Raw genomic sequence first — 16977 nt, forward strand, 5'->3', positions numbered from 1 at the left:
GACATAGGTATAAGGGGGAAATCAATTTTATTTTTAGAAATTCGAAATTCCTTTGACTCATGATTATTGTACTTTTCCTAATGATATTTTGTTTATCTATTGCAATCATCATGCTATAGTCACTATAATATTATATTTTCATAAACATATAATTATGTAACGCCGTTTCGTAAAAAAATGTCAGCTCTACGACCTCTGTGTTCAGAGCAGTTATTCGATGTTGTTATAAAGTCGTCAAAAGATTGATAAAATAAAATTTAAAAAAAAACCCTACTCCGTAATTCTTACACGTTAGTTATCTAACGATAGTTTGCGTAACGTTTCGAGATTTGCGCAAGAAGAAAAAAATCGAACGTTTCGGCGGCGAGAAAAAAACCGACCCATGTCGACTACGGGTCAGGGTATTTAAACGGGATGGCCATCGTTGGAACGTCTTATTTTGTGCATCCACTTCGGCGACGATAAGACGTAAAACATTTTACTGATATTGTTGACCAATATTAGCAGTGGACACACATTATTCATACGCTCAACTGATATAAATCCGTTACCGATCCAAATACCAATAGGTTTTGTTTTTCGCTAGCGACACTACGATGGCGCCGAACGCTCACGACGTAGACCCAGCCGTCGAGCCCGATGTGTTGTCGGACGAGTTCGGCTTCCGGCCCGAAGACATCGTCATATCCGGATTTTCCGGCCGGTTTCCCGAATGCGACAGCATCGACGAGATGAGGCAGAAGCTGTATGCTGGAGAGGACATGGTCAACGCGGAACCCAGGAGATGGCCCACCGGTACGTTGGTGTTGTACTTGCAGTATATAGTAGTTATATTTATGTACAATCAAGAAAAACGAGCATTATTTCGCATAAATGAGTCACGAGCTCCTTAATTTTTTCGTATAGTAAAAATTGTCTCTAAGACCCTAACACTACTTTTATAAAAAAACATCATTTGTATAATTTCATGTAGCGATTCCGGTAAGAGTTTTATGTATTATTTTCTAGGTCTATATGGTGCCATCATGAGAACTGGAAAAATGAAGGACATTACCCAATTCGACGCTGAATTTTTCGGCTACCCACCTGCTTTGGCTGAACGTAGTGACCCTCAACAGAGGATGTTGTTGGAAGTTGTTTACGAAGCAATCGTCGACGCAGGTTGGATTAAGTTTTTATATTATTTAATATTTTAAATTTTTTGTGACAACAACAATATTACATTTTTTTAAATGGTTTGAAATAAAAAAAAATACATTAAAAAATTACTTATGCGATATAATCTGATCAGTGCATAATATTATAATGGCATGTGCTAAATACAACGTTTTTAAGTCCCTATAATCTACTAAAAAGTAGTTTTGTCCACTTTTATACTATGTTCCAAAATTATTTACTCATTTCCAAATATAGTTTTAAAATACATATTTCTATCATGATGTAATCTTATAAAAAACCCGTTTTGAGTTGATAATGTTCTAACTAGGTATAGAATACTAGCCTTTCTCGAGTATAAATGAAACCGAGATGGGAAATCCACCTGTGGTGGATATAGCTGCTATAGTACAAAAATAATCTTATATATTATATTGGACTTGTTTCTTATCTTTTATTGTCTATTGAAAAGATTACGAATTGAGGTACACATCGTAGGTACAATTAGTTTGATCAATACGTTATTTTAAATACAAGGGTGATATCGATATTTAATTGTTATTTTTTTAAGTTTCCGTATGAAAATGTCAGACAGAAAAAAACGCAAATACAATGATAGTTGCCGAATTTTTTATGAAAAATGGTCTATAAATTACATTTTTGTATAGTTTTTAGTTTTATTATTATAATTATAATTGTATTTTTTGGAATAATTATTTAAACAAATCTATAAATTTAAATAAAAATAATATATGAAAATAAATAATTTAAACATTTTTTCATAATTTTAAAAATTTTTTTATTTTAGAAAATTCTTAACGGGCCACATTTGGCCCGCGGGTCGCGAGTTGGGCACCACTGATATAGCACCTAATAACTAATAAGTAACCTTTTTTCTTCTGTGTACCAATTGCGTGAGCAAAAATTAAATTTATGTGTTAACAACATACGAGAATATAAGCGTTGAAAAAATAAATGGTAATGACGGAGTCGTTTCTGTTTTTAGTACAAACACTTGTCTTTTAAGAATAACTCTCACGCCCTGTAGAATAGTAGGCTAAAATATGCATTTGAATAATGCACAATATTTGTTGTTTTTCAAGCGTATTTTTCTATCACTATTTAAAGTAAAATAAAAACCAGGGCTTTAATCTGCACTGAAAAATTTCTTTTATATTAAATGAAAATAAAAAAATAACGAAATCCGACTATTTTACAGGGCGTAAGGGTTTTTCCTGTGAATTCATTTTCAGTGATATAACACACTGTATCAGACCCCTCCCCTCTTAATAGTTATCAAGCAGTAAATTATTGAAAAAGTATTATAATTAAGGTAATAACTAAAATATAAAACATAATTTTCAAAATTTTATAGAACTGGAAAATTGGGAAACGAGACACCGACACCCATTATTCCTAATTATTTTTGTACATATATATTATCACCTCTAGACTTAAAGCATATTTTTAGTTTTTACTTGTTCACAACGAAAAATAAAATTATAGTATTTAGTATTCACTAAAGATATTGCCTGGTTCATGATAAAAGAATCACCTTGCTTCTATCAATTAATTAATCATCTGTTAATATTATTATATAAGTTTAGTAAATTGATATCCTTATACTACATAGTAAAAAAAAAAAATGATAACACTTATAAATAAAAAACTAGATAGGTACCTAAGACGTTTTTTTTTTAGAAAATTAATTTGTTCAAATTTAAACTGGTATAATATCAATTATTTTACAAAGATAAAATGTTTGCTAATAAACTACCTACTTGTATATGCAAATCAATTCAATTAATTTTTATAGTTCATGAGATTATATTTCATAGGGTTTATAAAGTTTTAGTAATTTTAATATTTTTTAAAGAGCTGTAATAAAAAAATGTAAAAAAAAATCCTATAAGAAGTTACATTTATATTCATTTAAAAAATGATGACAATTTAATTTTTTAATTTTTTAGGACTTCATCCGATGGCTTTGAAGGGCACCCGAACCGGTGTGGTTGTAGCTCTGTCATCCAGTGAAACATGTGATTGGTGGTCCAAAGACCCAGAAATTGTTAATGGTTATGAATTTTTAGGAACCTCGAGAACGATGAGTGCCAACCGTGTGTCCAACTACTTCGACCTTAAAGGTGAGTAAACAAATAATAAGCGTCCGTTCACCGCTTACCTGCTATTACTACCAGTCGGCTGATCTGGAAATATTATATTTCAATGTTTAAAATATATCAGGACCTAGCTACTCCATCGACACGGCGTCTTCTACCAGTTTGATTGCTCTTCACCATGGCTTCAAGCTCATCCAAGATGGAGTTTGCGAAAACTGTATAGTAGCCGGAGTCGATCTGGTGTTGAACCCGACCGTATCGCTCATGTTCCAAAATCTGAACATGTTGTCGCCCGGTGGCAAGTGCCGATCGTTCGACGCAGAAGGTTTGACATAATATTTTAATAAACGCATCCACACAAATGAAATGTTCTCAAAATTCTTATTAGAATTTCTGTACATGGTAACAAATTTGTTCATAGTATGTTGACGCTTTTCGAACATGTAGTATATGGGTATCTATAGATATTTTACATTTTTTGATTTTTTTTTCTTCCAATCGATAATATTTTATTTGCATAGGCAGTCAAAAATGTTTGAAAATGTAATATAAGGTTCATTATGAGTTATTCATATACCACTGGAAAAATATCAACAATTCATAGTAACAAATACTTTTTTATAATCGTTTAGAATTGGAATTTTGACAACAATTAGCAAGTATTTTGTATTTAGAAATTCATAAAAATATTTCTTTCTATACACAATATTTTTAAATCTTAAAACAATACATTCTAGTACGTATTTCTAAGAATAGCAAAAAAAAATAGGTTACCGAAATGTCACATTAATTTTTTATAAGTTCTTGACTCATCTTTTTTGGACAGTTCATATTCACCTATAAATTAACTTTTTCTCACCAATCGATATTGATATTTTCTTGTAATTCAGAAAATATAAATTGAATAGATACTTGAAATTTTCAAGAAATGTTTTTTTTATTATTTTTTAAACAATATAGAATTTTCTTTTTGAGTTATTTAAAACTTTAGAAGCAAAGAAATTTTCGTTTTTTTTCTGAATAATTGTTGATAAACAATCTTTTGCCAAGTCAAAATGCTTGAAAATGTAATACAAGATTTCTGTTAAGTTTTACTCTAGCTATTTAAAAATATTATAGATAGGCGATAGGTAGGATTCCATTTATAAGTAGTACTTAAGGTTTTGATTTCGTTAAAACCACGACAATTTGAATATTATTGTGTACTTAAAAATATATACAATAATTAATTTTTATAGCTAAAATTTTTTACATTTTAAAACAATGTTTCTCAAAAGTAGCTCATACAGTAAATGAAAAATCTAAAAACATATGAATTCAATTTACTATTATTATTAATTTTTTATTTTTATTTTCAAAGTTGGTCTCTGGGCGAAATTACATATTTAAAGGGCAAATAATCATTTTATTAATAATATCATAAAATATACTTAGTTATAAATACTGACTGTTTTTACTCACAATCGTTTTTCGTATGCAATTTAACACTTACTTTTTAATGACCTACTTCACAATGACGAGGTACTCTTAATTCCTACTACTGTTCAACTAAGTGATATCCATTTGGCATTCATCAGCTTTTTAGTTAATTATGTGTTATAAATTAAATATAATTCCTTGGAAATCTTACCCCAATCCATAATACCATATCGTCCATATCGTAGGACGATTTTTATCGACAAAATCGTAAATACACGATGACGAAGTTTAACTCAATCAAAAATTAACTCAAATTTTTTTAAACACACCTGTTTCAACTATGTGAATAGGTGATGGATACGTGCGGTCTGAGGGCGTCGTCGCAGTGCTGTTACAAAAATCCAAAATTGCGAAGCGCATCTACGCGGGTGTGTTGAATACGGGAAGTAACGCTGACGGTTACAAAGACGAGGGCATCACATTCCCTTCGCAAGAAATGCAAATCTCTCTGTTTCGGCAAGTCCAAGAAGAGGTCGGTGTTAAATCGACTCATCTGACTTTCATGGAAGCTCATGGATCCGCTACTAAGGTGAGTTTTCCCCTCTAAATAGTATAATTAAACAATATCAAATAGAACATACACATTTCAAAAATAATGTTATGGATCTAGCAGCATCACAATACACTGAACAAAAATCGTAAATCAGATATTATTATTATTATTATTATTTTATTTTTTCGTAACAATAGATAACACTTTTTTATAGATATTCTAACAATTGTGTCGATTTTTATTATATGTTATTAAGTAAAAATTAATAATATATTATACAATCAACGGGTTTAAAGCAGACAAGCATATAAATCCCTCTTGTCGCATAATAGTCATATTTATTTTAAACAATTGATCTCAACGTGTGATTTTTCAGGTGGGTGACCGTCAAGAAGTTGGCGCAATCGTCGAAGTATTCTGCAAAGGAAGAACATCTCCACTTCTCATCGGCGCTCTCAAGTCGAACATGGGGCACGGTGAACCAGCTTCTGCTTTGTCCGCTGTCATAAAAGTCCTCGTGGCCATGGAATGTAGACTTTTGCCACCCAACTTGCATTACAACATACCGAACCCGGATATCCCGGCTCTGGTTGACGGGAGATTGACTGTTAGTACAACCACCACGTCAACAGACGCTTTTTATTGATCGAAGCGGTTATAGTTCAACTTTTTTTTATTATAATTATAAAGGTCGTGGAAAACGTAGTTCCATGGGATGGTGGTATTGTTGCAGTCAACTCTTTTGGAGTGGGTGGTGCCAATGGACATTGTCTAATGAAGTCGTACACCCAGCAGAAGAAAGAACAGCAAGTGCTGGAAGAGCAATTACCTAGATTGGTGGCTGTGTCAGCCAGAAACGAAAGTGCTTTAAATTACATGATAAACCGAGTAATTATTTTATTGTTTGTAACTATGATTTTTTTCCTCTGCTATTGTATATTTAGTGATAATAAGGGGAAATTAAAATTTAGAATTTTTAGTTTCTAATAGATTTTAAAATTAAGGATATTTTCATATGTTTAGTACCCACGCGTTTAGGTTTAATTTTTAAATTACTATTTTAAAACTATTACATTTCTACTTAGAAATGTTCTGAAACTATATGACTTAACAGACTTCGTTTACTGTTAGATCGATCAAATGCCCAGGGACAAAGAGTTCTATGCTTTGTTGTATGGAGTCCACAGCGAACACATATTTGGCCACAAGTACAGAGGTTATATTCTGTTTAACGGAATGTACGACAAGCACCGTCAGATCGCTGTAAGATAACGAAAGATTTATGGAAAATTGTTAGTTATTTGTACTATTTAAACATATTTTACGCATTTTAGGAGTTTGACGGCCAAAAGAAACCAGTCGTTTTTGTTTTACCCGGTGCGGAGACCAACTGGTCTGATGTGGGTAACCAACTAAAACGTTTGTCCGTGTTCAATGAGTCAATCACGCAGAGTGCAAATTTGTTACAACAAAAAGGGTACAATTTACTTTCTGTGCTGAGAAATACAGATCCAATATCGATAAGTGATCCATTTTTGTCCGTCGTGGCCACGACCGTTGTTCAAGTACGTATAAAAAATAATGCTACACCAATTTGAAAACATTTTTTTTTAAATTTAAATTTTGTATGACTTTAGGTCGCTCTCTTGAACGTCCTCGCAAAACTGGAAATAACGCCAGATTACATTGTCGGAGAATCGCTCAGTGAACTAGCGGCCGCATACGCAGATGGCGTTTTGACAGCAGATGAAGCAGTCTTGTCTGCCTACGCTATTGGTAGCGTATTGGCTGAAGCGAAAATCACTCCGTCTCAAAGCGGTAATCAATTAAAGTCATCGACAAATATCGGAAATCAATACTTATATTTTTGTTTTCTACCTTTAGGACCCGTGCTATCTTCTCAGAACGTATCAAAAGTGTCCAAACAATTGCAGTCCGTTTTACAATCCGTGAGTATTAATGTCTATATTCAATTCGAGATCACTATATAGTCAATATAAAATTAAAATCAAAATTCGGACTAGTAGTTTTGGAATTTTTTTAACTTTGTTTATAAATTATAATTATAATAAAGGACAATAAGTTCATGATAATGGGTTTGGAAGATAATGGGTGAAACGGTGATTTGAAAATGTTTAGCAATTAATATTAGTCTATCAAGTATCAACATTTATAATTTTTGAAAATAGTCAAAAAATAATGAATATACTAGATCCAATATTATACTTATATTATATATATTTCTTAAAAAAAAGTAAGAACAATTATTCTTAGTAGGTGTAAACATTTTTATAACTAAGAAACTACTCGTTCAAATTTGAATTTGAATACGTCGGCTAAATTTTGTGCAGTAATAAGGGATGTTCTATTATTTGAAAAATAAAGGTTTTAAAAATATAACCTTAAGACGTGTATTTTAAAATGTAAAAATTTTGAGTTGAAATTAAATCCTTTATTCAAGAAAAAAATTGGAAGTAAGTAAACGTTGTTAAATCACTCAGTTTAATATTATACATAATTTGAAGTTAATTTTTCAAATACTTGTACAATTATTTGAGAATTACTAAAATACATTGGTAGAAATACTATTCGATAAATATTTTTAGTATTTTTAATATTATAATTTTTTTTTCTTTAATATACATTGTTTTGTTTTACTTAACTTCAGATCATCACTAAGCCAAAGCCCTCTTCTTCTCGATGGATTAGCGCTTCGCAGTCATTAGGTAACCAACCGGTGTCATCAACATACTTTGTCAATAGCTTATCCTCACAGTTATCACTTCAAGTATGTGTATGCAATTATTTAAATCTTAACAGCATTATAGCCATATGGTTTTGTCAATGGTAAATTTAAACTGTTTATTAGGACTCGTTGGTGAAATGTCCCGAAAAAGCAATTTACGTTCAAATCCTAGCCCAAACGCGAGCGCAAAACTATATCGCAAGTAACTTACACTCTAGCGCCAGACACGTAAACCTGATCACAAATCCTAATGATATGTATAAACAGCTGTTGTTGAGCGTCGGAGAGTACGTAAATCAAAATATATACCTATTACTTACTGAAAAAAATATTGGCATACTCATTAGTTATATTCTTGCTGTAGCTTGTTTAATGTTGGACTTCAACCTCAAATTGAACACTTACATCCACCGGTACAATTCCCTGTGTCCGCACGTACACCGATGATCCAATCGTTAGTCGAATGGGATCATTCTATTAAATGGAACGTTGTTACATTCTGTGGCAAGGTAATTATTTAATATACATAAAAACAGTATCTGTGATTAAAATTTGTTTATTCGTATTTCAGCCATCTTCTAAAGCCGGAGAAATCGTATTAAACGTAGATGTCGATTCCAATAAATTCAGTTATTTGAAAAACAACAGAATAGACGACTTATTAATTTTACCTTACGCTGGTTACCTGGTGAGTTTAATTGATAATCGATATATTAAAAACACTAGCACTTTTTTGTCATCCCAATAACCTCGCAATTATAATTAGTAAGAGAAAAATAGATACATCATGTAAAAGGTATTTAAGTAACATACTAAAATAGGAATACACATTCTCGCTATTTGTCTAATAAAATACAATTAAGAAAATTAATATTAAATAAAAGAAAATATTATATTATATTATAATAATAAATATCATAATAAAATATATTATATAATATTAACGATTACGTCACTAATTGTTAATTAGTGTTTATTACTCAATTGTATATCAATGTTTTTGTATAGGTACCTTATAAACTCAATAACTAAAATATGAAATAAATATCAATTTTTTCTACCTTTAACGTTTATACGAATAAAAGTAGAAGAAGCACTAATGTCGATACCGTACTGTGTGTGCATTAAGAAATGCAGTATTTTAGGGAGTGTTGATTTTATAATATTATTTAAACGATTTTTGTGGACAATTTTGACCAATGGACTATAATAGTATGTTTAGAAATATTTATTCTAATTATATTATATCTCTAATTATAATACTGCAAGGTTTGACCATAATTTAAATATTTAAGAAAAAACACGTATCCAGAATCAGTGGAAGAAATCACTAAACTATTGTTTAAAAATACAAATTTACTTAATTTTCAGTCATTGGTATGGCAAGGCTTCGCAGAGTTATTACATCAAGAACAAAACGAAATGCCAGTTGTGTTCAAGAATGTGGAATTCCTGAGAAAAACGATCATCCCAGAAAATGGTAATGAAATAAAAAATTAATATTTTTGGACAATCTAACATTTTAACTTACTAATATTTTCAATTTGTATTTAGGAGTTGTTAAGTTTGTTTTGAACGTACTGTCATCTGGAGAATTTGAACTCAAAGAATCCGATTCGATTGTAGTTTCTGGTCAAATTAGCACTTCAGCTACGGTTGAAAAGGAATTATTGAAGTTGGCCACACCCAAATATCAGAAACCTCAATACTTACCGTTAGATTCGGCTGACGTTTATAAAGAGTTGCGTTTGAAAGGTTACGATTACCATGGTCCTTTCAGAGGGATCCAAAAAGTTGATCACACAGGTTAGATATACTCTAAATTAATTTTATTGAGCAAATCTAAACATTTATCCCACCTAATATATAATAGTATCTTATTCAAACATTGTACCTACAAGCCAAATAAAATCATACTTAAGGTCGAATGATTTGGTTTTGAATTTGACTTAAAAAATAGTATTATAAATAAATTTATTGATTTTATATAGGATACCACGTCAATTTCGATGGAAATTGGTTAGCATTTTTAGAAAATCTTTTTCAAATACCAGTGTTGCAGTTGGATAATTATAAATTGTTTACTCCAAAATTCGTAAAAAAGGTAGTCATCGATCCTACGAAACAACAAACGCAAGCTGAAAACTCGTCTAATGGCAATGGTAATGACTATATAAATATTTAAGTTCTTGAAAGTAAAATATTAAATTTTTGGTCTTTTTTTAATACTTATGTGTAATATTATAGTCATCCCAGCTATTTATTACAAGTACGTTGATGTAATTAAGGCTGGAAGCGTTGAAGTTCGTGGATTACAATTAGAAGAGGTTCCGATAAGAAACAAAGGTCAAAAAGATCCTAATTTAGAGTTTTACACTTTCCAACCATACGTTTCTGATACGGTAAATAATTAAATAGTATATTAGTGTAATACAATATTGTGTACTAATGCCAATCTTAAATATGAGTGCACATTTGTACACGGAAATGTGGTGACTAAATTATTAAGGTTAAAAAATGTAGTTTTACTGACGCGTTTTCTTAGCATCCAACTAATTATTAAATATTTTATTGTATTTTATTTTTTCTCTATGACCTAACACTCTCAATAGTATTAACTAACCTTATACGTCTAATCTTATTAAGACTAATATACTATTATAAAATCAGGTCCTATATAAATAGATCTAATATTATAATTTTTACCTAAATGTCAGCTAGATGTCTCATACGCAATTAAACAAACGATAACAACTTGAATTAGGTACGAATAAATAGGTCACGATTATTTGAATATTGAGAACTCAAAAACCTTCAAATTCAAACTGTAATCTTGCCCTATGAACTATTTAAGTCTATTTAAGCCATATTTAAATATATGTTTTTAATTTTATTGTATATAACTCGCAAAGGTATAAGTAAAATTAATATTTATCCTTTTTAATATTCGAATTATCGAGACTCGCTGTACTTACTATACGAGGTCTGTTCAAAAAGTACCTGGTTAAAATGTTCTTACGGCTAATCTAGACATGATATTGGTATAAACTATAAATCGATTATTCCCCGCGTATTAGTGAATATTTTAAACAAAATCTAATGCTATTATAACTATCTTATCTCAGTTTAATATGACACATGGTTAAATTAAGCCAGTTTGTTTCGTTTGGCGATTTCAACACGATTGAAATTTTAGATCAGCATTACGTTTTATATGAAACTGCAGTGTGAAAATGCAATAGAAATTAGAAACTAATTGCAATTTATGTTATATTATTATAATCATATTTTAATACATCACTGTTGATTTCAGCCGACAACATATGCTCTAGACACGTGTGTTCAATTAGCTTTCGAAAACAGCGGAGGAGCTTTTAAGCTAAAAGTGGCTGAGGTAGGAACTGGAAGAAAAGTAGAATCGCTGTACGCAAAATCTGTCATTGATGTAATCAACACCGAGCCAATGCCAAGCGTATGAGTATAATATTTTAGTACCTATGAGAAAAAAATTGTTATTCAATGTTTTGATAGGTGGAAGTAACAGTGTTTACCGACCAGCCAGCTCCTGTTACAGAACAACTGGATGAATTTGGTGTTCGCGCTGTGGAGAAGGATGTGAACAGATCGGAACCTATCGATTCAAACTGTCATCTGGTAATCGTCGCCGACCAACTAAATAACGAGGTTTTGGCGAAAAACGCTGCCGACAGTTTAAAAGTTGGTGGTTGTGTACTGTTTGTGGAAAGCAAAAAACCAACAGAACAACAACTTAACTCGACAGGATTGGAATTGGTAGCCAATTTGAGATCGAAAGATAATAAAACATTTGTTCTCCTCCGAAAGGTAAACGAATATATTATTTTTTGCATCACACATACGGTGGGGAAGAGAAAATAATATTATTTGGGATTTCATTGTTTAGAATGTGAACTGGTCTGCGCCGATCGTGGTGAACTGCACAGGGAATGACTTTGCTTGGATCGAACCATTCAAATCTGCTCTCCAACGGGCTGAACAAGAAAATAAACAAGTACTCTTAGTTAGCCAAGGTGTCGAATACTCCGGAATTTTAGGTTTTGTAAATTGTATTCGATTGGAACAAAATGGGAACGTTTTGAGGTGACTCGTATATAATCATATATATATTTTATTCAGAATTAATTTTTAAATTACATATATTCAGATGTTTGTTCATCGAAGACCCGAAAGCACCGAAATTTTCGTTGACTTCAGATTTCTATCTGAAGCAATTGAAAAAAGATCTGCTGATCAATGTTTACCGCGACGGCGTCTGGGGAAGCAACCGACATTTCCTGTTGGGAGACGATTCCGACAACATGGTTGTGCCTAAAGAATACGCGTATATATCTACTAGAAAGGTTGGAGATCTGTCGACTCTGAGCTGGATCGAAGGCCGCCTGCAATATTACAAGTAAACGAATAATAACAATATTTTCCTTTGCAAAACATGGAGAAATCGATCGGTTTGTTCTCTTTAATCTAACCGTCGTTCATTCCACAGACCCGAAGACTATCCGGGTAGAGAGTTGTGCACCGTATACTATGCGCCGCTGAATCACATGGACGTGCTGTTCGCTGAGCGCTCGTGGTTGCCGTTCTTCAACACGGACACTGCAGATCAGGGCGCATTTTTGGGCAGAGAATTTGCCGGCCGCAACGCAAAGGGTCAAAGGGTGTTTGGACTGGTGTCCGGCAGTGCCCTCGCCACTCACGTGTTAGCTGACAGCTCGACGCTGTGGGAAGTGCCAGACAAGTGGACCCTTGAACAAGCGTCCACTGTTTCCGTTGCGTATGTTTTGGTAAGTAGTTTGTACAATGTACATATAGTTTATATTATGTTATTATATGTTAACTTCATAAACTCTTTGTGTATAGATATGTACGCGTTTAACGGTTTAACGATTTAAGATTGAAATATGTGTTAGTCAAGCTACACAAGTTATCAGTTATCCTAAACTCATATATTATGTAAGCCTCTTGACCTGCTTCTCAAAAATTTGTAAAACATCCATTCATTAAAAAAATTGTCCACATATATTTTCAAAAAATATATTACCACTTTTTTGATTTGATTTTAAAGCCAAATATAATACATCAACTTGACCGAACTTTTCATTCTTTTTCATCAAATTCTTAATTTTGCATTCACTCTTATCTTATAGCCCATCACTTAAATTCTTATTGGTCCATCTTTTGTTTATTTGTTATATTGTTGTCATAAACTGGCTAAATAGTAAGCGAATCGGCTTAAATCATAATAAATACTTCCACACTACATTGGTTTTAAGATGTAGCTCCTGACCAAACATAACAGTTAATAATTAAAATACACCTATTAATAATCTTAATTAGGTTAAACATTTATGTCTTATCTTTGATGAGAAATTAACCTAGAATAATCATATTAAGTCAAATATATTAGTATTTGGTCTAGTGTCTAGAGCTCGCTATAGTACCTAAAATAAAATTTATACCATTAGAAAATAAATGCCCTAGTGTAATAACTTAACTTTTAATTAATAAGGTATTATTTCATTTTAGGCTTATTACGGGCTATTTATACGTGGTAAACTCCAACCGAACGAATCGGTGTACCTCAACTCTGGTACAAATTACACGGTCTTAGCTGCTCTCAACATCTTACAAAACAGCAACGTAAAAGTATACGTGGGAGTTGAGAACGAATCACAAAGAAAATACTTACAAAAAATGTATCCGAAGGTCCGTCATATAATTATTATATAATATAGGCATATTTTAGATTTTAAATGTATGCCGTATTGTGTTTTAGATCTCCAAAGACAATCTTGTCAATAGCAAGTTTGCAGAACAAGAGATACTCGAAAAGACCAACGGAAATGGTGTGAATTTGATCTTTAACACACTTGAGTCTACTCCATTTAAATTGCAGAGTTTCATTCACACTGTGGCAGAAAGTGGACGTGTAGTAGAGTTTGAAAAACAAAAGCAGGCAATCGAATCCATTGGTAAGTATATATAACTATCTATAATATATTAGTATTATAGAAGCTATACACTATACCTGATAAAAATTTAATGAAATCAGGTGTTACCGGAAACCTGAAGAATATTACTATCATAAAAATGAACTTGAAAAGTCTGTTCCACGGGAAATATTCTCTACCCGATAAACAGGAGCTTAACAAATTTATAGCAAATGGAATCAAAACCGGTGAAGTACAACCATTGCCCACTACGGTGTACTCTACTGACGAGAGTTTATTAGAAGCTTTTGAGTAAGCGATACGTTTGAACTTTATTTTTTTATATTTTTGTATTAATGTTTTATTTTACTTACGTATAGTAAGACCGTAAGTTTCAACTATTTTGGTAAAATTGTATTAAAAGTTCGTGATGAAGAATCGAAAAAACTGATCGTTCCGGTGTCCAAAAAAGTATTGGCTGTACCGAAAACATTTGTTGACCCAGAAAAGACTTACGTCGTAATCGGTGAGTATGGATTTAAATTAAAAAATTTTATTTTGTGTATTTAAAAAAATATATCGATGCATACTTTCTTGCATAACGATTGTGTTTGAACTTTAAATTTAAATTCAAATTTTGTTGGTTTGAACGATTTTCTTTAATTTTTAAATCAATATTTTAGGCGGTCTTAACGACTTTGGTCTACAAATGGCCAACTTCTTGGTGACCAGAGGTGCGAAAAAATTAGTATTGGTGTCTAGCGGTGGAGTCCGTACCGGGTTCCAATCGTTGTTCATGCGGAGATGGAAAGAAAAAAACATCGAGGTTGATGTCGTTGAATACGATACGACTAAACTAGAAGAAACCGAAGCTCTTCTGAAAGAAGCCAACCAATTGGGACAGGTCGCTGGAATATTCCATGTGGAAGCTGTGTTACACAGCGTCTCAGCTTCGGATTTGACCGCTGCAGATTTCCGCTCAGCGTTCGACAAGAAAGCCGCGTCCGTCATCAACCTCGACACGGCTTCCCGAAAACTGTGTCCAAAACTCAAGCACTTCTTCGTCTGGTCCTCGGGAACTTCTGGTCACGGTACAGCCGGCCAAGCCGACCACGGTTACACCGACTCGGTTTTGGGAAAGATCTCTGAAGCTCGAAAAGCGGCAGGATACCCATCGGTAATAGATTTTTATAGTTTTTACCGACATATGACGAGCGTTGCGTCTTTACAATAATTATGTCCCGTGCAAGATAAAAATTGCATTTAAAATACATAATCTTAAAGCAATTTATGTTCGTTTGATTTAGATAATGGCATAATTAGATAAGATAAGTAGATAAGTCGTGACTTTTATCGCCACAATCCTTAAGAGAATGACAATGCTATAAACACGAATGTTTGTATATTTTGTGTTTTTTTCATATATTTACCATAAAAAGGATTAATTAAGTAGTTGCTATAAGAAAATAAGAAAATTGATTTTGTTAAAACTAGTTTGGAGAAAAAATGTTGGTTTTTCCTTTTTTTTCATGATTATTTTGAAAAGTACTGAACATTTTTTACTTCTGACCCTTAAAAGTACAGTACCAATTTTCTAATCATAAACTACCCTAAAAGTCAACAACTATATTAAACAAAATATTATTAAAACATTACAGTTTACAGCTTTACTGCAACGCGTCGGTTACGGCATACTTACGTTGACAAAATAATGACATAAAATAAAATATATAGTAATATTGTACCTATTTAGATGTCACTATATCGTTAACGTCACTGCTGTATTAATTGAGCTCTTAAAATATGAATACTGGTCAATACAGCGGCGTGTCGTATTAATGACATTTAAAAAAAAAACCTTTTTTCAGACCGTCGTTGAATGGGGAGCTATTGGGGACGTAGGCCCGATTTTGGAAGCGTATGACGATAACAATGCAATCGTTGGAGGTAGTTTGCCTCAGAGGATCGCGTCATGCTTGAACGTTGTCGACAACTACCTAAATCAGCCACATGCCGTACTCTCTAGTTCTGTTCTTGTGGAAAAGAAGATGGCCAACGTTGTGACTGTGTCCGTTGGGCCAATCGACGCCGTCGCCAAAGTTTTAGGTGAGTGTAGTAAAAAAAAATGCACTTAATATGATGTTATTTTTTATAGACTTCGATACCTAACATATCCCATGGGTATTACTTAAACTCATTGGTTTTTTAACTCATTATCCTATACCCAAACATTTTATATCAATGCTTATACTTTGTTATTGTACATATGCTCGCAGGTATCAAAGACATCAATAATGTTTTGGGTACGTCCACGCTGACCGAACTGGGTTTGGACTCTTTGCTGGGAACCGACATTAAACAAGTGTTGGAACAAGACTTCAACATCGAACTCAGTGCCAAAGAAATCAGAGAATTGACGTTCGACATACTCAAGGAACTCGGATCCAACTAGTGATCGGTGGTGAAGTCTAAGGTGTTTACTGTAACAACAATACTATTATCTATTTTTGGTTATTTATGACAGTTTAATTATATTTTTCAGACTGGTGTGATGTTGCTGTGTCCTGAGAATTGCGTAATTTTGTAATTTTTTGTGTTTGCTACCGTACTATTTAGTGGATATTATATAATTATTATTGTTATTATTATGTCGTAGAAGTTTAAAAAATACAGTTAACTATCAATAAAATAATTTTGTTATTAGCTCTTAATAAATCATCATAGTTGCTACAAACATAATCGTCTTATTTTCTTAAAAAAAAGGTTGATTTATTTTCGATAGGTTTACATCATAATTTTAGTTAGTATGTGTGTCGGGCACAAAAATGATTAAACAAGTAAAAAATATTTATTTACCATTGTAATAACTATTAACTAATGTCTTCGATTTTTTATAGTACATTAAAAATAACTGGAAATTTAATCCTGTCATAATATGATATTAATATGGCCCATACAAATTAATCATAACTCAAGTTGAAGTATAAGAAGCAGAAAACAAATGCATTTTATGATGAG

At 32.2% G+C, this 16977-nt stretch overlaps 1 protein-coding gene across 1 annotated transcript; it reads left to right on the plus strand.

The window, feature by feature from the left end:
• The first annotated feature begins 423 nt into the window (after positions 1 to 423).
• LOC111041600 (fatty acid synthase-like) lies at positions 424 to 16695 on the plus strand. The gene is made up of 32 exons (XM_022325902.1): positions 424 to 795; positions 1009 to 1161; positions 3126 to 3299; positions 3400 to 3600; positions 5045 to 5283; positions 5624 to 5854; positions 5938 to 6135; positions 6379 to 6510; positions 6582 to 6812; positions 6885 to 7065; positions 7132 to 7196; positions 7916 to 8035; positions 8117 to 8280; positions 8358 to 8502; positions 8565 to 8681; positions 9365 to 9473; positions 9548 to 9799; positions 9985 to 10155; positions 10241 to 10395; positions 11307 to 11465; positions 11525 to 11836; positions 11916 to 12112; positions 12177 to 12425; positions 12516 to 12813; positions 13556 to 13735; positions 13806 to 14001; positions 14082 to 14271; positions 14340 to 14485; positions 14643 to 15136; positions 15828 to 16065; positions 16236 to 16432; positions 16502 to 16695. Exons 1-31 carry the CDS (start codon positions 597 to 599, stop codon positions 16409 to 16411), a joined length of 6072 nt encoding a protein of 2023 aa, XP_022181594.1. The 5' UTR covers positions 424 to 596; the 3' UTR covers positions 16412 to 16432; positions 16502 to 16695.
• Positions 16696 to 16977: the final 282 nt, after the last annotated feature.

The sequence above is a fragment of the Myzus persicae genome, unplaced genomic scaffold (assembly GCF_001856785.1).
Source record: "Myzus persicae strain clone G006 unplaced genomic scaffold, MPER_G0061.0, whole genome shotgun sequence".
Lineage (NCBI taxonomy): Eukaryota > Metazoa > Arthropoda > Insecta > Hemiptera > Aphididae > Myzus > Myzus persicae.

Excerpts from the sequence above, each read along its gene's own strand:
- LOC111041600 (XM_022325902.1), top strand. The coding sequence starts at position 597 with ATGGCGCCGAACGCTCACGACGTAGACCCAGCCGTCGAGCCCGATGTG. Across the intron at positions 10,156-10,240 it reads AAACTCGTCTAATGGCAATG|TCATCCCAGCTATTTATTAC; the intron begins GTAATGACTATA and ends GTAATATTATAG. Across the intron at positions 14,272-14,339 it reads AGTTTATTAGAAGCTTTTGA|TAAGACCGTAAGTTTCAACT; the intron begins GTAAGCGATACG and ends ACTTACGTATAG.